This window comes from Erythrolamprus reginae, chromosome 4, assembly GCF_031021105.1.
Source record: "Erythrolamprus reginae isolate rEryReg1 chromosome 4, rEryReg1.hap1, whole genome shotgun sequence".
In the NCBI taxonomy this organism is placed as follows: Eukaryota; Metazoa; Chordata; class Lepidosauria; order Squamata; family Dipsadidae; genus Erythrolamprus; species Erythrolamprus reginae.
In genome coordinates this window covers 7,147,221-7,170,700 of record NC_091953.1, presented here as the reverse complement: position 1 = coordinate 7,170,700, position 23,480 = coordinate 7,147,221, and the positions used below count along the sequence as shown (strand labels likewise).

Genomic DNA, 23,480 nt, shown 5'->3' with positions numbered 1-23,480 from the left:
AGATCTCTTGTCTGTGAAAAGACGATTTAAGATCTTCCTTCTAAAACTCAAGAGGGTAGAAGCCATATCTCTCTCTCTCTCTCATTCTCTGTGCGTGTCTCTCTCTCATTTGTTCTCTCATTCACTCTCTCACCTCACTCTCTCACTCACTCACTCTCTGCCTCACTCTCTCTCATTCTCTCCCTCATTCTCTCTCTCATTCTCTCTTATTCTCTCTCTTCTCTCTCTCTCTCTCATTCTCTCTCATTTTCTCTCTCTCATTCTCATTCTCTCATTCATTCTCTCTCATTCTCATTTTCTCTCATTCTCTCTCGCTCATTGTCTCTCATTCATTCTCTCATTCTTTCTCTCTCATTCTTTCTCTCATTCTCTCTCTCTCTCATTCTCTCTCATTTTTTCTCTCTCTCATTCTCTCTGTCTCTCATTCTCTCTCATTCTCTCTCCCACATTCTCTCATTCTTTCTCTCATTCTCATTCTCTCATTCATTCTCTCTCATTCTCATTTTCTCTCATTCTCTCTCTCTCATTCTTTCTCTCATTGTCTCTCACTCATTGTCTCTCCCTCATTCTCTCATTCTTTCTCTCATTCTCATTCTCTCTCATTCTCTCATTCTCTCTCTCATTTGTTCTCTCTCATTCTTTCTCTTATTCTCTCTGTCTCATTCTCTCTCATTTTTTTCCTCTCTCTCTCTGTCTCTCATTGTCTCTCATTCTGTCTCATTCATCTCTCTCATTCTCATTTTCTCTCATTGTCTCTCTCTCATTCTCTCGCTCTCATTCTCTCTCCCACATTCTCTCATTCTTTCTCTCATTCTCTTTCTCTCGTTCTCTCTCATTTTCTCTCTCTCATTCTCATTCTCTCTCATTCTCTCATTGTCTCTCTCTCATTCTCTCTCTCATTCTCTCTCTCTCTCATTCTCTCTCCCACATTCTCTCATTCTTTCTCTCATTCTCTCTCTCATTGTCTCTCCCTCCCTCCCTCCCTCCCTCTCTCTCTCTTTTGCAGACTCTGCAATTGTATCCATCTGTCAGAGTATTTGCATTGTGCTTATCACCATGGGTACCGCTATAAATGATGCCGGGGAAACGAAGCATAAAAATATAGACACTGCAGCTGGGACATTAAGCAAGGGAAGGTTGTCAGCCCCACTTTGTTAAGGCGTGTCCTAAGTTAGTCTTGTTCAGACAAGTTACTTGTGGATGAATGGATAAATAGGGGCAAATAAGGGCGTCTAGATTTGGCCCTCTGACTATTAGTATAGGAAGAAGCAAGATTGGACAAACCAATCCGTAATTCCCTAAGCCAATAAATGGCTTGCATCCCATTCCATTGTAATGTTTTCAGTGAGATGACATGACTCAGCCAAACAATGACACTTGCTTACTAGAATACAATAAATATAGTACAGTGGTACATCTACTTAAGAACTTAATTCGTTCCGTGACCAGGTTCTTAAGTAGAAAAGTTTGTAAGTAGAAGCAATTTTTCCCATAGGAATCAATGTTAAAGCAAATAATGCGTGCAAAACCATTAGGAAAGAAATAAAAGCTTAGAATTTGGGTGGGAGGAGGAAGAAGAGGAGGAGGACAGTCGCTGCCCAGAGCGAAGGGAGTATTTCTTTTCTCTGGACGCTGGCAGAGGTTTATTCCCTCTCCAAGCGCCCAAAGAAAGGAAAATGCTTTGTTTGCTCTGGACTGCCAAAGCCTACTTACTTACTTACTTACTTACTTACTTACTTACTTACTTACTTACTTACTTACTTACCTACCTACCTACCTACCTACCTACCTACCTACCTACCTACTTACTTACTTACTTATTTTGTCCAATACACAATAATACACAATGAAGGTTATAGAGGACGAATCCCAGCGAACCAGTTAGGTCCCACAGAGTGGGTCTTCTCCGGGTCCCATCAACCAAACAATGTCGCTTGGCGGGACCCAGAGGAATAGCCTTCTCTGTGGTGGCCCCGGCCCTCTGGAACCAACTCCCCCCAGAGATTAGAATTGCCCCCACCCTCCTTGCCTTTCGAAAGCTGCTTAAAACCCACCTCTGCCGCCAGGCATGGGGGAACTGAAATACACTTCCCCCTAGGCCTTTACAATTTTATGCATGGTATGTTTGTATGTGTGTTTGGTTTTTATATAATGGCTTTTTAACTGTTTTTAGTATTGGATTTTGTTATATACTGTTATGTACGCCCCTTACTGACCTCTTAGGAATCTGGAGAGGTCAACCGCAGATAGTCCAAGGGTAAAGTGTTTTGGGTTAGGGGATGATACTACAGAGTCCGGTAATGAGTTCCACACTTCAACAACTCGATTACTAAAGTCGTATTTTTTACAGTCAAGTTTGGAGCGGTTAATATTAAGCTTGAATCTGTTATGTGCTCTTGTGTTGTTGTGGTTGAAGTTGAAGTAGTCTTTGACAGGCAGGACATTGCAGCATACGATCTTGTGGGCAATACTTAGATCATGTTTAAGGCGTCATAGTTCTAAGCTTTCAAGACCCAGGATTGTAAGTCTAGTTTCGTAGGGAATTCTGTTTCGGGTAGAGGAGTGCAGGGCTCTTCTGGTGAAGTATCTCTGGACATTTTCGAGGGTGTTAATGTCTGAGATGCGATATGGGTTCCAAACAGATGAGCTGTATTCGAGGATGGGTCTGGCAAAAGTTTTGTAAGCTCTGGTAAGTAGTGTGAGATTTCCAGAGCAGAAGCTATGTAGGATTAGAATAACAACTCTCGAAGACTTCTTGGCGATGTTGTTGCAGTGGGCTTTGTCATGTCCTGTAACCAATCGGCCGCCAATTCAGACCGCGGAGTGTCGGAGAAACATGGCCATATCTGGGAAGGCCCATGACCGCTTGTGTGGCTACATTTTGCACGATTTGCAGTTTCCAAATACTCTTCAAAGGCAGCCCCATATAGAGAGCCAAGATGCATCCCAACTCTATTAATCTTTACCTGTATGTACTGGCAGGGAGGGGACTAATCTTTGAATCAATTCGAACAGCTGGAATTCCAACCCGATTCAATTATGGTTTTAAGTGCCGGGGTTTTTTTTTTACTGCGTTATCCAAAAGAGCCCATTTACCTATGCCAATTTAAGATTAAATAGAAATGTTTCCTCTTGTTGCACTAAATGAGGATCCAGTTTTTTATTTTTCCCTCCACTCCAGTTTTATTGAATGGAGATTCGATTTGGCCCCATTTAATAGACTTGGCGCCGGAAGGTTAAGTGGATAAGGAAGTTTTGACGAATATCTGAGGGTATTTTCATGTCTTCGGCAAATGGGTGCATTTATTTGGACGCCTCGTTCCTCGCTGTGCTCCTTTGTGGGAGAAACAATTTCTCTGCTATCCAGTTTTGTAAGGCATTTACATTTTAACATGTATTTTTATGAATATTGGCAGCAGTGAAGGGATGCAAAAAAATTTATTTCCCACACTCTGGGCGCGGCTTATTGTGTGGGTGTGGCTTGCTGGCCATGTGACTGGGTAGGAGTGGCTTGCTGGCCATGTGACCAAGCGGGAGTGGCTTGACAATCATGTGACCGGGTGGGAGTGGCTTACTGACCGAGATAGGTTTTCAAATAGGTGTTTGGACTCTTTTTCAGTTGATTAAGGCGGGACCAACTCCCCCCAGAGATTAGAATTGCCCCCACCCTCCTTGCCTTTTGTAAGCTACTTAAAACCCACCTCTGCCGCCAGGCATGGGGGAATTGAGATACCCTTTCCCCCTAGGCCTTTACAATTTTATGCATGGTATGTCTGTATGTCTGTTTGGTTTTTATTATAATGGGTTTTTAATTGTTTTTAGTATTGGATTATTATTATATGCTGTCTTATTATTGCTGTTAGCCGCCCCGAGTCTCTGGAGAGGGGCGGCATACAAATCCAATAAATAAATAAATAAGTCACATTACTAAGCCATCACTCTGCTAAACAAATAATTCCCTCAACACTGTCAGACTTTCTACTAAATCTGCACTTCTATTCTACTAGTTTTTTCTCATCATTCTTATCACCCATTTCCTCCCATGTTGGCTGTATGACTGTAACTTGTTGCTTATATCCTAAGATTTTTATTAATATTGCTTCTTCATTGCATATTTTACCCCTATGACAATCATTAAGTGTCGTACCACATGATTCTTGACAAATGTATATTTTATTTTATGTGCGCTGAGAGCATATGCACCAGGACAAATTCCTTGTGTGTCCAATCACACTTGGCCAATAAAATTCTATTCTATTCTATTCTATTCTATTTTATTATTTGAATAGCCCCAGAAAGGACAAATGATAGACAGCATGATTTGTTGAGGAGCAAAGTCACATTTTAAGGTTTTTGTACCGAACCCACAAGGTTCAGTATGATAACAGAGTAGGCAAGTAGCTCAATTTTCTTTCATTGCTGTAAAAGTTCAGTTCTAGATAATGATTAAAATGATTAAAGCTATACTATTTAATTATTTCCTATTTTAAAAGAAATTGAGGATCATACTAAGGTGCTAAAGAAGGAAGGACAATCAAAAAACTATTAAGTATTCAATAAATAGTGCATAAACCTACTACCCCCCACTGCTTGCCCCCTCCCACCGTGGGCAAAATTCTCCAAACGGCCAACCAGCTTGCAAAGGGTTGAAATGCGTTTCTTTCTCATTTGTTCAGAAGACCATAACAAATTTGAATGCAACGAAACATTCTTATTTGCCTCGTTTGGTTTGCTTCGTTTTGTGTTTATAAAAAAAAAGGGGGGGGGGGAAGAACAAAAATAGCACCAAAAAAAATTCCAAACCCCTCTATATTACATAACCTTTGTATTTCCTAAGGGTTTTTTTTTTTTTAGGTCTGTTTAGTTAATTGTGGGCGGCTGTGCATATGTTTGCATGCTTTGTATTATGTTGTGTTGGGGTTATTTTTTCCCCCCTTTGGTATTATTTGTCTCTTCTCATTTTCTCTTCTTGTATATCAGTGATTGAGAAAGTAAGGAAAGTATTTTTTTAATTAAAAAAAATAGAAAGTGAAAATTAATTCAGTAAATGGGATCTTATAGGAACCCAGAGGAAGGTTGTCAACCCTATTCAGTTGTTCAATAAAAATATATAAAGGTATAGTGGTTAAGGTATCAGGCTAGAAAGCCAGAGACTATGAGTCATAGAAACATAGAAGATTGACGGCAGAAAAAGATCTCATGGTCCATCTAGTCTGCCCTTATATTATTTCCTGTATTTTATCTTAGGTTGGATATACAGTGGTACATCTACTTACGAACTTAATTCGTTCTGTGACCAGGTTCTTAAGTAGAAACGTTTGTAAGTAGAAGCAATTTTTCCCATAGGAATTAATGTAAAAGCAAATAATGTGTGCAAACCTATTAGGAAATAAATAAAAGGTCAGAATTTGGGTGAGAGGAGGAGGAGGAAGAAGAGGAGGAAAACAGTCGCTGCCCAGAGCGAAGGGAGCGTTTCTTTTCTCTGGGCGCTGGCAGAGGTTTATTCCCTCTCCAAGTGCCCAGAGAAAGGAAAATGCTTCGTTCGCTCTGGGCTGCCAAAGCCTTCTTAAGCACGACCGAAAGGCTCTTCTGGCAGCCCAGAAAAGCCCGAGATGGGCGGGATTAAAGGGGGAATGGCAGGAAACTGGCCGGGACTTTGCGGTGCTCTCAAATTTCCTGAGAAATTTTTCCAGGCTCCGGTTCTTAAGTAGAAAATGGTTCTTAAGAAGAGGCAAAAAGATCTTGAACACCCAGTTATTATCTAGCGGATGCTGGCTGGGGAATTCTGGCAGTGAAGTCCAAATATCTTCAAGTTGCCAAGGTTGGGAAACACTGGGCTAGGGTGCAGTCCTGCAAGCTACTTCTGCTGATCACCGGCTGCCAGCAGTTTGGAAGATCAAATCTCAGTAGGCTCAAGGTTGACTCAGCCTTCCATCCTTCCAAGGTTGGTAAAATGGGGACCCAGATAATTGGTGGCAATATGCTTTCTCTCTGTAAACCACTTAGAGAGGGCTGTGAAGCGGTATACAGTGGTACCTCGACATACGAGTTTAATTCGTTCCAGACCCGAGCTCGTAAGTCGATCAACTCATATCTGGAACGAATGCCTTTAGACTTTGTTTTTCATGCCGACATAACTGAGAGCAAGGAGATTCTTGCGCCACCTAGTGGAAGCTCGGCTCGTATCCCGAATTTGAGCTTGGGTGTCGAACAGAAATTTCGCTCGTGTCGTGGCTCGTAACTTGGAATGCTCGCATGTGGAGCAGCTCGTATCTAGAGGTACCACTGTATAAGTCTAAACGTTATTGCTACCTGTAACCCACAACTTCAACAAATTTACGACAGCAAGGGGATTCTGGGAGTTGACGTTTCTCCTCAATATCTTGAAGATGAAGTTGTTGGTAAACACGTCTCTAAATTATTGATAGTTATTAAAAAAAAATTTAAAAAAAGTAGACAATGCCCAAGCCATCGCCATGCTGAGTGTATAGGATGAAAATGGGGAAAATATTAAGGGCGGGGGCATTGTAACTCTCCCCCCCTTCTTCTTTTTCTGATGGTCTGTTAACTCTGATAGATACGCAGCCATCAAGACTGGATTTAGGAGCAGAGTCCTGGATGCAGCTGTTATCAAAGCATTTCTGCATAAACAACCTCAGATTATTCTGATCTGGAACCAGCTGCACGGCCTCTCGTTTTCCACATTTATTTTTCCATTTTAAAGCAAATTGTTTTGTTCAGGAGCAAAGGCAAGATTTATTTTTTTAAAGAAAAAGTCTGACTGGGCCAGTAATGCAGCTGGGCATAACAGTCCAATTAGCTCTCACCAGGAGCGTGAAATGAAATTGAAGGCAGTTCGACCAGAAGGGGAAATGTGGTATCTCCAGATTATTTAGGATGGAAGGAAGGAAGGAAGGAAGGAAGGAAGGAAGGAAGGAAGGAAGGAAGGAAGGAAGAGGGAGGGAATGGGAAGAGAAGGAAAGAAGGAAGGAAGGAGTTAGGGGGGCGGGAGGGAAAGAAGGAAGGCAGGAGGGAGGGAGGGAAGAAAAAATGGAAGGAAAGAAGGAAGGAAGAAGAAAAGGAAGGAAGGAAGGAGGGAGGGAGGCAAGAAAAAAAGGAAGGGAGGAAGGGACGGAGGGAGGGAGGGGGAAGGAATAGGGAGAGCAGAAAGGAATGAAGGAAGGAGGGAGTGGGGAGTGTTCAGCCGGGGTATGCCACACGCCTTCAATTAAAGGGAATTGTAGCCAAGCAGACACATACACAAGAGAATACAATTAAATGTTCTTTATCCAAACAAAAAAGAAGCAAAACTCCCTTTTAAACTTTAAAGGGATTTCTTGTACAAACAAGGCACTCTTGAGTACAGAACAGATAATGGAGTCCAGCAATAAATCCAAGCAATAAACCAGTAACTGTGAAGTTCGTCACAGCTACTGTTGTTCAGACGTGATAAACACTCACAATGTCCATCTCACCGATACTTCCTTCTTCAAAGGATAATTCACTGGCTGACTCTGTCAGCAGCAAAATAGGCCTGGAACATGTTGATGTTTGTTTCCCCACCACCACCACCTCCACATTCCTTGGGGCAGGAGCTGGGCCAGAGCTAACCACACCAGGGAAGGAGGGAGGGAGGGAGGGGAGGGAGGGAGGGAGGGAGGAAGGAGGGAGGGAGGCAAGAAAAAAGGGAAGGAAGGGAGGGAGGGAGGGAGGGAGGGAGGAAGGAAGGAAGGAAGGAAGGAAGGAAGGAAGGAAGGAAGGAAGGAAGGAAGGAAGGAAATCAAATTTGGGACAGTAGTATCATTTGAACATTTTGGCTGGCAGCTTAAGTTTTGTTGTTGTTGTTTTTGGCTGTGTGGACAAGTGTTGCCCATCAGATAAAAGGAGCAATTGGCTTCAGACCACAAGTGGCTCATAAACACATCCAAACCTTTGCTTGTAAGGCCTAATAACAGTCAAGGTTGCATTGAACTAGCCACACAACCTTAAGAGTCCCTGAATAAATAGTGCATAAACTTACTACCCCCACTGCATTCCCGCCACCCCCGTGGGGGCCACAGTCCATACTGAATCTCCTTGAATTTCATACAGTGGTACCTCTACTTATGAACTTTCCGTGACCAGGTTCTTAAGTAGAAAGGTTTGTAAAAAGAAGCAATTTTTCCCATAGGAATCAATGTAGAAGCCAATAATGCGTGCAATTGGGGAAACCAAAGGGAGGGTGGAGGCCCTGTTTCCTCCCAGGAGATTCCTAGAGAGGCCCCACGGAGGCTTCTCCCAACCTTTTCGAGCTCTGTTTCCTCCCAGGAGATTCCTGGAGAGGCCCCACGGAGGGGCGGCATACAAATCTAATAAATTGAATTGAATTGAATTGAATTCTCCCCACCTTTTCCTGCCCTGTTTCCTCCAAGGAGATTCCCAGAGAGGCCCCACAGAGGCTTCTCCCGACCTTTTCTGGCCCTGTTTCCTCCCAGGAGATTCCTAGAGAGGCCCCACGGAGGGGCGGCATACAAATCTAATAAATTGAATTGAATTGAATTGAATTCTCCCCACCTTTTCCTGCCCTGTTTCCTCCAAGGAGATTCCCAGAGAGGCCCCACAGAGGCTTCTCCCCACCTTTTCCAGCCCTGTTTCCTCCCAGGAGATTCCTAGAGAGGCCCCACAGAGGCTTCTCCCGACCTTTTCTGGCCCTGTTTCCTCCCAGGAGATTCCTAGAGAGGCCACACGGAGGCTTCTCCCTGCCTTTTCGAGCCCTGTTTCCTCCCAGGAGATTCCTAGAAAGGCCCCACAGAGACTTCTCACCGCCTTTTCCGGCCCTGTTTCCACCCAAGAGATTCCTAGAGAGGCCCCACAGTGGCTTCTCCCCACCTTTTCCAGCCTTCTTTCCTCCCAGGAGATTCCTAGAAAGGCCCCAGAGAGACTTTTCACCGCCTTTTCCGGCTCGGTTTCCTCCCAAGAGATTCCTAGAGAGGCCCCACGGAGGCTTCTCCCTGCGTTTTCCGGTTACAGTTTCAGAGGCTCGGGTTTGTAAGTGGAAAATAGTTCTTGAGAAGAGGCAAAAAAATCTTGAACACCTGGTTCTTATCTAGAAAAGTTCGTAAGTAGAGGCGTTCTTAGGTAGAGGTACCACTGTACTTGTGTTCAAGGACAGCCTTGGGGGGTCAGCCATGCAGAAGACATCAAGGGATGAGTTGCCCTGCTATTTTAAACAAAGGGTGACCTCTCATCGTTCCCCAGGAAGCCGACATTGAATTCATCGTCAATTCTGAAGATGCTGACAGACCCTCTTAATGTAGTAACCTCACTCCAGATTGTCGTCCAGATGATATTTAAAACTCCCATATTGCTTTACAAATGGCTCAGCAGAACTGTGGCGGGTAGAATAGGAGATAAAGGGGGGGTGATTGCGCGCGTGCACCCGTCAGTGTCTTATTTCAAAGGACAAACCATGGATAACATTTGAATATTTCTTTTTTTCCAGAATCATCTCATGTTATCCTGGGTAGCTTTTCAAAGCTCTTAGAATCTAGCAAAACAGGCAGTTTTGCGGTTAAGGCAATGGACTAGAAATCAGGAAAGTGTGAGTTCTAGTATCGCCTTAGGCAAGAAAGGTGGCCCAGTGACTTTGGGCCAATCACCAGGAGACTGTGAGTTTTAGTCCCGCCTTAGACGTCACAGCTGGCTGAGTTACCTTGGCCCAATCACGAAGAGACTGTGAGTTCTAGTGCCGCCTTAGACGTGATAGCTGGCTGAGTTACCTTGGCCCAATCACCAGGAGACTGTGAGTTGTAGTCCCGCCTTAGACATGACAGCCGGCTGACTTACTTTGGCCCAATCACCAAGAGACTGTGAGTTCTAGTCCCGCCTTAGACGTGACAGCCGGCTGAGTTACTTTGGCCCAATCACCAAGAGACTGTGAGTTCTAGTCCCGCCTTAGACGTGACAGCTGGCTGAGTTACCTTGGCCCAATCACCAAGAGACTGTGAGTTCTAGTCCCGCCTTAGACGTGACAGCTGGCTGAGTTACTTTGGCCCAATCACCAAGAGACTGTGAGTTCTAGTCCCGCCTTAGACATGACAGCCGGCTGACTTACTTTGGCCCAATCACCAAGAGACTGTGAGTTCTAGTCCCTCCTTAGACGTGACAGCTGGCTGAGTTACCTTGGCCCAATTACCAAGAGACTGTGAGTTCTAGTCCCGCCTTAGACGTGACAGCCGGCTGAGTTACTTTGGCCCAATCACATGGAGACTGTAAATTCTAGTCCCGCCTTAGGCATGATAGTTGGCTGGTGACTTTGGGCCAATCGCCAACCAAGGTAAAAAGGGAAATTTCTATTCCCTCTGCCTGAAACTTCAAAGAGAATTCAGGTATATTCTTCACATAACAATTCTACTCTTTTTTTCCCCCTTACAGGTTGCAGGTTTCTTAGCTGGGGCTACTTCTGTATTGGGTGCTATTTTTATAACAATGTAGAAGAGGTGTAGAAGGCTAAGAACATTCTTTTTTGGATGTTTTCTTCTTAGCTTAAAGTCAAACCAGGGCAAGGCAAATTGTCTGCCTTCCAAACTGCCAAAATTCAAAGTGAATCCTGTAATCAGCATGCTTTCCTAATTTTTGAACGAAATGTCTCAATTCAAGATATAATTATTAAGACTGGCAGATGTCATTTCAAGTGTCAGCCCCAGGCCAATGTAGAAAAAGGTTAAAATGTTGGTTATTATTTAGAACATAGATTGAACAATAATAAGGTTGGAATGGAAGGGAATGGAATAGAATAGAATAGAATAGAATAGAAATCTTCAAACTTGGCAAATTTAAGACTTGTGGACTTCAATTCCCAGAATTCCTCAGCTAGAATGCACTGGCTGAGGAATTCTGGGAGTTGAAGTCCACAAGTCTTAAAATTGCCAGGTTTGGGGACCCCTAAAATATAATAACAGAGTTGGAAGGGTCTTTGGAGGTCTTCTAGTCCAACCTCCTGCTCAAACAGGAAACCCTACACCACTTCAGACAAACTTGACTGCAAGAAATACGACTTTAGTAACCGAGTATTTAATGCACGGAACTTACTACTGGACTCTGTAGTATCATCACCTAACCCCCAAAACTTTACCCTTAGACTATCCACTGTTGACCGCTCCCGATTCCTAAGAGGTCAGTAAGGGGCGTGCATAAGTGAACCAGAGTGCCTTCCGTCCCCTGTCCTAATGTTTCTCACTTACTAGCATCATGTATATAAACATTGATATATCTTTGTATACTACCAATATGTACTTGGATGGATGGATGGATGGATGGATGGATGGATGGATGGATGAAACATAGAAACATAGAAACACAGAAGACTGACGGCAGAAAAAGACCTCATGGTCCATCTAGTCTGCCCTTATACTATTTTCTGTATTTTATCTTAGGATGGATATATGTTTATCCCAGGCATGTTTAAATTCCAACCACCAACCACGTCTGCTGGAAGTTTGTTTGTTTGTTTGTTTGTTTGTTTGTTTGTTTGTTTGTTTGTTTGTTTGAATGAATGAATGAATGAATGAATGAATGAATGAATAGATGAATGAACAGTTTTTTCCGAACGCCATCACTCTACTAAACAAATAATTCCCTCAACACTGTCAGACATTCTACTAAATCTGCACTTCCATTCGACTAGTTTTTCTCATCATTCCTATCACCCATTTCCTCCCATGTTGACTGTATGACTGTAACTTGTTGCTTATATCCTAAGATTTTTATTAATATTGCTTCTTCATTGCTTATTGGACCCCTATGACAATCATTAAGTGTTGTACCACATGATTCTTGACAAATGTATATTTTATTTTATGTACGCTGAGAGCATGTGCACCAAGACAAATTCCTTGTGTGTCCAATCACACTTGGCCAATAAAATTCTATTCTATTCTATTCTTTTATGCTTTTAATATTTTAGTTCTAGATTGCTTCTCTCCTTGATTCGTTTCCATCCATTGCTTTTTGTCCTACCTTTGGGTGCTTTGGATGATAGGTCAACTTCCTCCTCTTTCTGACAGCCAGTCATATACTGGAAGATTGCTATCATGTCATGCTTAGTCCTTTTCTCTTCATTAGTTACCTCAATCCTTCATCATACGATTTGCCTCTCCGTTTGTAATCTTTGTTGCTGTGACCCTAATGGGAAACTCTAAAACCATCCGAGAAAATGTCCTCAATCTTGAAAAATTTCCCTATTTTTACAAAGAAAACTACTAGAGTAGTAGATCCTTGGAACAAACTTCCAGCAGACGTGGTTGGTCAATCCACAGTCATAGATCTATCATAAGATAAAATACAGAAAATAGTATAAGGGCAGACTAGATGGACCATGAGGTCTTTTTCTGCCGTCAATCTTCTATGTTTCTATGTTTACTCTGCACTACTATTTAACTACTAGTTTTTACTCTGCATTGAATTTCATTTTATTTGTTTGGGCCCAGTGTACAAGTCTGTCAAGATCCATCTGGATCCCGAGCCTGTCCTCTATGGTATTGACTCCTCCCGCCAGCTTGGTGAGATCTGCAAATTCGGTTAGTTGTGTATGCGTGCTTGCTTTGGGACTTGTCAAGAACGTGGGGGCGTTTGAGGGGATATTTGGAGCATTAGAATAGAATAGAATAGAATAGAATAGAATAGAATAGAATAGAATAGAATTTTATTGGCCAAGTGTGATTGGACACACAAGGAATTTGTCTTGGTGCAGATGCTCTCAGCGTACATAAAATAAAATATACATTTGTCAAGAATCATGTGGTACGACACTTAATGATTGTCATAGGGGTCAAATAAGCAATGAAGAAGCAATATTAATAAAAATCTTAGGCTATAAGCAACAAGTTACAGTCATACAGTCAACATGGGAGGAAATGGGTGATAGGAATGATGAGAAAAACTAGTAGAATAGAAGTGCAGATTTAGTAGAAAGTCTGACAGTGTTGAGGGAATTATTTGTTTAGTAGAGTGATGGCGTTTGGAAAAAAAACTGTTCTTGTGTCTAGTTGTCTTGGTGTGCAGTGCTCTGAAGCGATGTTTTGAGGGTAGGAGTTGAAACAGTGTATGTCCAGGATGAGAGGGGTCAGTAAATATTTTCCCCGCCCTCTTTTTGACTCGTGCAGTATACAGGTCCTCAATGGAAGGCCATTGCTTTTTCTGCAGTTCTGATTCTCCTCCAAAGTCTGTGTCGGTCCTGTTGGGTTGCAGCACCAAACCAGACAGTGATAGAGGTGCAGATGACAGACTCAATGACTTCTCTGTAGAACTGGATCAGCAGCTCCTTGGGCAGTTTGCGCTTCCTGAGCTGGCACAGAAAGAACATTAAAGGGGCATTTGAACTCTCAGCTCACTGTGTGACCTTCGTGCCTTATCCCAGGTCATCACAGACAAACTGTTCCGCTCTAGTTATGAGGAAGTTCACTTCTCCTCCGCATAGAAATTGGTGATCATCTGACGCTAGTCGTTCCCGAGACCTAGCTTTTGATCCTACTCCTCGCTCTACACTCAGAGGCCTAAATTTAGACACTGACTCCCACGGCTGTGCGCGCAGAACGCTTCTGTTATTTATTAAAGGGACGGAGCTGAAACACAACCATGGGAACTATATACAGAAGTAAAAGGATCTAGCTGAGGTTTCGGCGGCGGAGAACCGGAAAGATTTTAAAGTATAGCCATCTCAGGCTTTGTAGAGACACCAGCATGAGGTAATACGTTTCTGTACAGTGAAGATTATACCCCAGAAGAGAGAAAGAGGGTTTCATTCCCTCCTTCCACGGACAGGTAGTCCACGATTTACGGCCACCGTTGAGCTCAACATTTCTGTCGCTAAGTGAGATATAAGTGAATTTGGTTCCATTCAAAGGAAATCAAGGAAGTCCAGCTACTTCTTGAAAAAAACACCTTTGGGACAACTATCTATCTATCTATCTATCTATCTATATCTCCCTATCTATCTATCGATCTATCTATCTATCTATCCATCTACCTACCCACCTACCTACTTTCCTACGTATCTATCTACCTACCTACCTACCTACCTACCTATTTATCTATCTATCAATCATCTATCTATCTATCTATCTATCTATCTATCTATTTATCTATCTATCTATCTATCTATCTATATCTCCCTATCTATCTATCTATCTATCCATCTACCTACCCACCTACCTACTTTCCTACGTATCTATCTACCTACCTACCTACCTATTTATCTATCTATCAATCATCTATCTATCTATCTATCTATCTATCTATTTATCTATCTATCTACCTACCTACCTAACTACCTATTTATCTATCTATCAATCATCTATCTTTCTATCTATCTATCTATCTATCTATCCTATCTAATCTATCTACCTACCTACCTACCTACCTATCTATCTATCTACCTACCTACCTACCTATTTATCTATCTATCTATCTATTTATCTAATCTATCTATCTACCTATCTACCTACCTAACTTGGTTCTTCCCCTAGGTCCCGCCTGCCAGCATTGTTTGGTCAATGGGACCCTAGGGAGACCAACTCTGTGGGACTTCACCAGACGCTGGGATTCGTGTGGCAGAAGGCGGTCTCGTAGATAGTCGAGGCAGTAGAGGACTTCCTGTATACTACAGAAATAACAGAATAACAGAATTGAAAGGGCCCTTGAAGGTCTTCTAGTCAAACCCCTTGCTCTGGCAAGGAACCCAGTACCATTTCTGACAAATGGTTGTCCATTCTCTTTGTAAAAACGTGCAGTGGTGGAGCATTCGCAACTTCTGCGGGCAAGTTGTTCCAAATAAGTAGGTTCCAAAATGAATAAATGTCTGTTCGACGTAGACCCCATTGGTCTTATTGATTGATTGGTTGATTGATTGATTGATTGATTGATTGTTAGAGTTGGAAGGGACCATGTGGGTCATCAAGTCCAACCCCCTGCCTAAGCAGGAACCCTATAACATCCCAGCCAAATGGCAGTCCAATTTCCTCTTAAAAATATCAGAGTATTGGAGTTCACAACGTCCGCTGGTAGGTTCTTCCACTGGTTGATCGTTCTGACCGTCAGGAAGTTCTTCCTTATTTCCAGGTTGAATCTCTCCTTGGTCAGCTTCCAGCCATTGTTCCTCATCCGGCCCTCCGGTGCCCTGGAGAATAAAGTGATCCCCTCCTCTCTGTGGCAACCCCTCGTATACCTGTAGACTGCTATCATGTCCGCTCTGGCCCTCCTTTTCTCTAGGCTATCCATGCCCAGTTCCCGCAGTCTCTCTTCGTAAGTCTTGGTTTCTAGACCCCTGATCATTTTGGTTGCTCTTTTCTGCACCTTCTCCAGAGTTTCAATGTCTCTTTTGAAGTGTGGTGACCAGAACTGAACACAGTATTCCAGGTGTGGTCTGACCAGCACGTAGTAGAGTGGTATTAAGACTTCCCTGGTCTTGGAGTGTATTCCCCTGTTGATGCAGCTTAGGATTGTATTGGCTTTTTTGGCTGCTGCTGCACATTGACCTCGGCAAATTAGTGTTTATTTATCTGACTATATTTTTATTCCTGGATATGCGTTGCCTTCCCTCCGAGTGTTTATGCCATGAGATCTCCAGCAAAACCTGCCATCTGGTAATGATTTTACGTGGATTCCTGATTGATGAGGCTGTTCTTGGATGCTCTCGGGAGCATAAATCAATTTGATTTATGTACTGCAGTATATCGATCCGCTGACATTCTCTGCAGGGGTCATAGCTGCCTAAGAAGGCAACATTGTGAACATAACTAGACAAGTAAGACTTGGGAAATTATTTCGTGCGCTTAGACATACTTAAAATGTACTGTATATATACAGTATATTATATTGGATTACGGTGCTTATTTTTCCTATTTATTCATGCGTAGGCTAGTCACTTTCATTCATTTGCAAACGTTTTTATTTATTTGTTTATTGCTTATTTATTTTGCTTTGGTGCATGCGCAGAAGGAAAAAGAAGTGAAATATTGTTCATGCAAGTGTACTCATGTGAAATTTGTACACACAGAGCTCCATTTTTGCTATCAGTGCTATGGCATCATCAGTACCAGCAGGAGCCCAATACTGGTACCGGTTCTTGTTTAAAATATATAACCTGTAATCCCGGGCCCACCACTAATTCATAAACACTATCTGTATCAGAGTCCTCAAGTTCTTCATCATTCTCCAACTGACCAGGAGTATGTACAACAGGGGGGACGCACCCAATATGTGATCACATTCCCCCGCATGATATTTCGTAAGAAGATGCTCGCAAGGGTGTGATTTCACTTCTGGCGCATGCCCAGAAGCAGAATCTTACGTAAGGGCGTGCACACATGTGTCGGGCGAGCGCGTGGCCAGACCGGCCTCCGGAACCCAGTAAAAAGTCCTACTGGATCTCCGATCCCATTCGTACCAGGTGGGGCTTATTACTGGCTTCCCCACTGACTTAGCTTGTAGAAGATCTCAAACGGGGATCATGTCCATATTGATCACATAAGCATGGGGCTGCTGTACTGGTCGTAAGTGTGAATAATGGTCACAAATCAATTTTTATTGCTGTTGTAAATGTATTTACTTACTTACTTACTTACTTACTTACTTACTTACTTACTTACTTACTTATTTACTTACTTACTTATTAGATTTGTATGCCACCCCTTCCTTCCTTCCTTCCTTCCTTCCTTCCTTCCTTCCTTCCTTACTTACTTACTTACTTACTTACTTACTTACTTACTTACTTACTTACTTACCTAGCTACCTACCTACCATATTTTTCAGAGTATAAGACACACCAGAGTATAAGACGCACTTTAGTTTTGGGGGAGGAAAATAGGGAAAAGAATCTGCTTTCCAGGCATTCATCTGGCTAGATGGACCTTAATCTTTATTTTATTTCCTGGTTAGGACTTTAAAAACTTTATTGGGGGAGAGTAACAAGGAAAGAGCTTGCAAGTCAGTAAGAGCTGGGAACGTCACTAGCACCTGGAAAGAAACATACGGAGTAAGTGGAACAATGGAAAAAACTCTGCAAAGACTTAGGTCTTGGAAAACATTCTTCACAGAGTAACAATGAAAGAGCTTGCAAGCGGGTAAGAGCTGGGAACATGGTTAGCACTTGGTTAGGGCTGGAAAGAAACGTATTCAGAGCAAGTTAGAGCAATGAAAAAACACCTGCAAAGACTTAGGGCTTGGAAAACATTCTTTGCAGAGAGAAACAATGAAAGAGCCTGCAAGGTAAGAGCTGCGAAGATCGTTAGCAGCTAGTTAGGGCTGGGGACAAAAAAGCTGCATTCAGAGTATGAGACACACCCAAATTACCAGCTTCTTTTAGGGAGGAAAAAGGTGTGTTTTATACTCCAGAAAAATACGGTAGATTGGCAATATTTGCTAATTTCAGAAGTGAGAAATTTGCTCTCCTGTTATTTCATCTTCTTCAAGCACAGATGTTCCAAAATGCCAATAGAGGTATAACTTAAATCCATATAAAATGATAAATCAATTTATTTTTAAAAGGGGGTTTTAAATTTGGTTTGTTTGTTTGCTTTGCAGAGTACTCTCGATTTGAGGCTAAAATCCATGATCTGCGCGAACAGATGATGAATCACAGCATGAGTTCCGGGTCAGGCTCCCTGCGAACCAATCAAAAGCGTTCCCTCTATGTCAGGTAGGCGGACCAAAGGCTGCCATTGGCCGGCGATCCATGGCGGGTGGAAATTACATCCAAAATGGTGTGTCGTCATCTTACATTTTCAGTGGTTTACAGAATTTCATCAGGGTGGAAACCCTACAGCTCTCTGGGGCAATATTCTCCCAGAGAATAGGCACATGTCCAATAGATCTTTTTGATAAATGACATCATTTAATTAGCAATAGCATTTAGCATAGACCTCACCTACAAAAAGATATTAATAAAATTGAACGGGTCCAAAGACGGGCTACAAAAATGGTGGAAGGTCTTAAGGATAAAACGTATCAGGAAAGACTTCATGGACTCCATCTGTAGAGTCTGGAGGACAAAAGGGAAAGGGAGGACATGATCGAAACATTTAAATATTTATTTATTTTTATTTATTTATTTATTTATTTATTTATTTATTTATTTATTTATTTATTTATTTTGTCCAATACAAATTGAAAGTTAAAGAGAATATAAACGTGTAGTAGAAAATATCAGGGAAGGGATAGAAGAAGAGATATGAGAATAGAATACATCAATGAAGAGTAGAAGAAGGATATATGGATGGGAGAAAAGATATATAAAATATAGGAGAGACAATTGGACAGGGGACGGAAGGCACACTAGTGCACATGCTCGCCTCTTACTGACCTCTAAGGAACCTGGTGAGGTCAATCGTGGATAGTCTAAGGGAAAAATGTTGGGGGTTGGGGGTTGACACCACGGAGTCTGTTAAAGGGTTAAATAAGGTTCAGGAGGGAAGTGCTTTTAATGGGAAAGTGAACACAAGAACAAGGGGACACAATCTGAGGTTAGTTAGGGGAAAGATCAGAAGCAACATGAGAAAATATTATTTTACTGAAAGAATAGTAGATCCTTGGAACAAACTTCCAGCAGACGTGGTTGATAAATCCACAGTAACTGAATTTAAACATGCCTGGGATAACATATATCCCATTGTAAGATAAAATACAGGAAATAGTATAAGGGCAGACTAGATGGACCATGAGGTCTTTTTCTGCCGTCATTCTTCTATGTTTCTATGTTTCTATCCAGAGAGGTGTTAAGCAGGAATTAGGTAGCCGTAGTGTTTTCATCTGCACTCTCTCACTTGTGTAAGCTGCTGAACTCAATGGCCTGAAATCCTTCCTTCTCGCTCTGTTTCTATAAATTAAAGAATCTTAATTTCCCTTGAGTGAGGAGTGTGTAGTACAGCAAGATAGAAAAGTACAGCAAAATAGGGGGGGGGGGATGTTTTCCGCCCCAGAGGCATAGTTCTAGAAAGCAGAATAATGGAATAATAGAGTCAGAAGGGTTCTTGGAGGTTTTCTAGTGCAACCCAAAGCAGGGTTATTTTTCTGATTGATTGATTGATTGATTGATTGATTGATTGATTGGATTTGTATGCCGCCCCTCTCCATGTTCTTTGGATCTGTAAGGACTAAAAATAATACTCAAAGAGGTAACTCTGTATTATTTCAGACAAATGATTGTCCGATCTCTTCTTTAAAACTTCCAAAATGTTGGAGGACCCACAAGTACTGGAAGCAAGCCATTCTACTGATTAGTTTTTCTGTTGTCGGGAAATTTCTCCGTAGTTCTAAGGTGCTTCTCTCCTTGATTAGTTTCCACCCATTGCTTCTTGTTCTACGCTCAGGAGCTTTGGAGAATAGCTTGACTCCCTCTTCTTTGGGGCAGCCCCTGAGATATTGAAACACTGCTTGGGACAGGATTGTGATTTCTGTAGACAGTCCATCTGTTGACAGCACTTTACCTTGCTAGATGGAAGATAGATAGATAGATAGATAGATAGATAGATAGATAGATGGATGGATGGATGGATGGATGGATGGATGGATGGATGGATGGATGGATGGATAGATAGATAGATAGATAGATAGATAGATAGAAAGATAGATAGATAGATAGGTAGAGATAGATAGATAGATAGATAGATAGATAGATAGATAGATAGATAGAATACAGATAGAAGATAGATAGAAAAAAAGAAAGAAAGAAAGAAAGATAGATAGATAGATAGATAGATAGATAGATAGATAGATAGATAGATAGATAGAGGTAGGTAGGTAGGTAGGTAGGTAGGTAGATAGAAGATAGATAGATAGATAGATAGATAGATAGATAGATAGATAGATAGAATACAGATAGAAGATAGATAGAAAAAAAGAAAGAAAGAAAGAAAGAAAGAAAGAAAGAAAGAAAGAAAGATAGATAGATAGATAGATAGATAGATAGATAGATAGATAGATAGATAGAGGTAGGTAGGTAGGTAGGTAGGTAGGTAGGTAGATAGAAGATAGATAGATAGATAGATAGATAGATATTATTATTATTAATCTATCTATCTATCTGTCTGTCTATCTATCTATCTATCGATCTATCTATCTAGCTTCTATAATCTATCAATTATCATCTATCAACTATCATCTATAATCTATCTATCTATCTATCTATCTATTTTGCCCAATACACAATGAAGGTTATAGAGGATACAATCGAGTAAAATATATTGGAGAAAGGATAGAAGAGAAAATATATGAATAAAATATATCAATAAGAGAATAGAAGAAAAGAAGAAATAAAAATAAAAATAAAAGAAGAAAATAGAAGAAAAGATATAGGGATAGTAGATATGATATATGAGTTATAGGAGAGACAATAGGACAGGGGACGGGAGCCACACTAGTGCACTTATGCACGCCCCTTACTGACCTCTTTCTGTGGCCTCCGATGGCCCCCCAATTGTCCATGGGGATCTTGAACAGAAAGAGAAGGCAAAAACCCTCCCTTTCCCTTGACCCCCAACAAAGGGTACCCAAGGGAACCCTGCCTGCCCCAACCAGCATAGAGGCGGCACATGGACATCCGTTTCAATAACCACCATCGATATATTTGGCATCCATGAATCTGTCTAATCCTGCCTTGAAGCTATCCAGGTTGACAGCTGTCACGACCTCTTCTGGAAGTGAATTCCATCAACAAATGACCCTCTGGGTGAAGAAATATTTCCCTTGATTTGTCCACACTTTCTTACCTATGAGCTTTAGGGAGGGCCCCCTCGTCCAAGTATTGTTTGATAGAGAAAAGATTTTTCTCTATCCACCTTTTCTATCCCATGCATGATTTTATACACTTCGATCAAGTCACTCCTTAAACGCTGTCTTTCAAGGCTGAAGAGACCAAGGCGTTGCAACCTGGTTTCATAAGGGAGGTGCTCCATTTCCTTGATCATTCATTCATTCATTCATTCATTCATTCATTCATTCATTCATTCATTTATTGGATTTGTATGCTGCCCCTCTCCATGGACTCAGGGCGGCTAACAACAGTGATAAAAACAGCATGTAACAATCCAATACTAAAACAATTAAAAAACCCTTATTTATAAAACCAAACATACATACAAACATACCATGCATAAATTGTAGAAGCCTAGGGGGAAAGAATATCTCAGTTCCCCCATGCTTGTCGGGAGAGGTGGGTTTTAAGGAGCTTACGAAAGGCGGGGAGGGTAGGGTCAATTCTAATCTCTGGGGGGAGTTGGTTCCAGAGGGCCAGGGCCGCCACAGAGAAGGCTCTTCCCCTGGGTCCTGCCAAACGACATTGTTTAGTCAATGGGACCCGGAGAAGGCCAACTCTGTGGGACCTCATTGGTTGCTGGGATTCGTGCGGCAGAAGGCAGTCCCAGAGATATTCGAGTCCGGTTTCATGAAGGGCTTGATAGGTCATAACCAACACTTTGAATTGTGACCGGAAACTGATCGGCAACCAATGCAGACTGCGGAGTGTTGGTGTTACATGGGCATTTTGGGGAAAGCCCATGATTGCTCTCGCAGCTGCATTCTGCACGATCTGAAGTTTCCGAACACTTTTCAAAGGTAGCCCCATGTAGAGATCGTTACAGTAGTCGAGTCTCGAGGTGATGAGAGCGTGAGTGACTGTGAGCAGGGTCACAATTGGTGCACCAGGTGAACCTGGGCAAACGCCCCCCTCGCCACAGCTGAAAGATGTTTCACTAATGTGAGCTGTGGATCGAGGAGGATGCCCAAGTTGTGGACCCTCTCCGAGGGGGTCAATAATTCCCCCCCCCGGGTGATGGACGGACAGATGGAATTGTCCTTGGGAGGCAAAACCCACAGCCAGGGTTGAGTTTAAGTCTGTTGACACCCATCTAGACCCCAACAGCCTCCAGGCACCGGCACATCACTTCCACTGCTTCGTTGACTAGTATACTTTCATTTGGAAAGACGTCTTTCTACTGCTGTTCCTTTGGTTCAGGCCCCTCGGTGATTAGGGGATGGAGGGCAGGCAATTTCACCAGCATCACCTTTTCCCTGCAATGATGAGTGTTAGTGGCGGAACTAATTCAGCTGATGACCTTACATGGATCCAATTAAGGCCGGGCTTTTAAGAATATGTCAGCATGACAAGGAGAGGGAAAGGAGGGGACCCAGTTGGGAAGTAAACAGAGCAACAGCTTTAGAGGGAAGATTAATGGTGTTATTTTGGCTGGTGGTGGACAGGGAGGGTCAGGAGAATTAATCAGCATTGGTTCTTAAAGGCATTAGTAGAGCAGAAATTAGGACGCATTTCGGACATAAACACTCTAGAAAACATCCAGAGATACTTTTCTAGAAGAGCCCTCCACTCCTCCACTCGCAACAGACTACCCAACGAGACTAGACTTTCAATATTTTTTCAATGCTGTTGTGTGAACAGTCACTAAACTACCTGTTGTAAGTCAAGGACTACCTGTATTAACATTACAAGTGATGGGTATTAATATCGCATCTCAGACATCAACACCCTTGAAAATGTCCAAAGATGCTTCACCAGAAGAGCCCTTCACTCCTCCACTCGAAACAGAACACCCTACGAAAATAGACTAAGAATCCTGGGCCTAGAAAGCCTAGAACTACGGCGCCTAAAACACGATTTGAGTATTGCCCACAAGATCATATGCTGCAACATCCTGCCTGTCGGCGACTACGTCAGCTTCAACCACAACAACACAAGAGCACACAACAGATTTAAACTTAATATTAACCGCTCCAAACTTGACTGTAAAAAATATGACTTCAGTAACCGAGTTGTCGAAGCGTGGAACTCATTACCGGACTCCATAGTGTCATCCCCAAACCCCCAACACTTTACCCTTAAACACGACCTAAGCACAGTCCATAAAATCATCTGCTACAACGTCCTTCCTGTCAACGACTGCTTCAACCTCAACCACAACAACACACGAGCACACAACAGATACAAACTTAAAGAAAACTGCTCCAAACTCGATTGCAGGAAATACAACTTTAGTAACCGAGTAGTTGACGCATGGAAGTCACTACCAGACTCTGTAGTATCATCACCTAACCCCCAAAATTTTACCCTTAGACTGTCCACTGTTGACCTCTCCCTATTCTGAAGAGGTCAGGTAGGCACCAGCATGCCTACCATCCCCTGCCCTAATGTTTCTCTTTGACTACTATCATGTATATAAATATTATTATATCTTTGAATACCACCAATACATACTTGACTAAACAAACAACTAAATAAACATTATTAACTGAACCACTGTCCGTTGAGGAGGTAAGGCAAACAAACTTTGGGAGAATCTATCTAAGGCAGCGTTATTCTCAACCTCAACAGAATAACAGAGTTGGAAGGGATGTTGGAGGTCTCCTAGTCCAACCCCCTGCTTAAGGAGGCAACCCTGTCCAAGTTCGCACAAATGTCCTGGTCTTTTGTATGGTCCTAAAAATTCACCTTTGCC

At 42.3% G+C, this 23,480-nt stretch overlaps 1 protein-coding gene across 7 annotated transcripts in view; it reads left to right on the top strand.

Moving 5' to 3' along the window:
* Positions 1-23,480, top strand: part of DLG2 (discs large MAGUK scaffold protein 2) — a 1,028,485-nt gene that overhangs the window by 929,099 nt on the left and 75,906 nt on the right. For all 7 annotated transcript variants that reach the window (XM_070749573.1, XM_070749577.1, XM_070749578.1 and 4 more), the window contains one exon: positions 17,560-17,674. In XM_070749573.1, the coding sequence (XP_070605674.1) occupies positions 17,560-17,674 (115 nt within the window). The remainder of the gene's footprint in view (positions 1-17,559; positions 17,675-23,480) is intronic.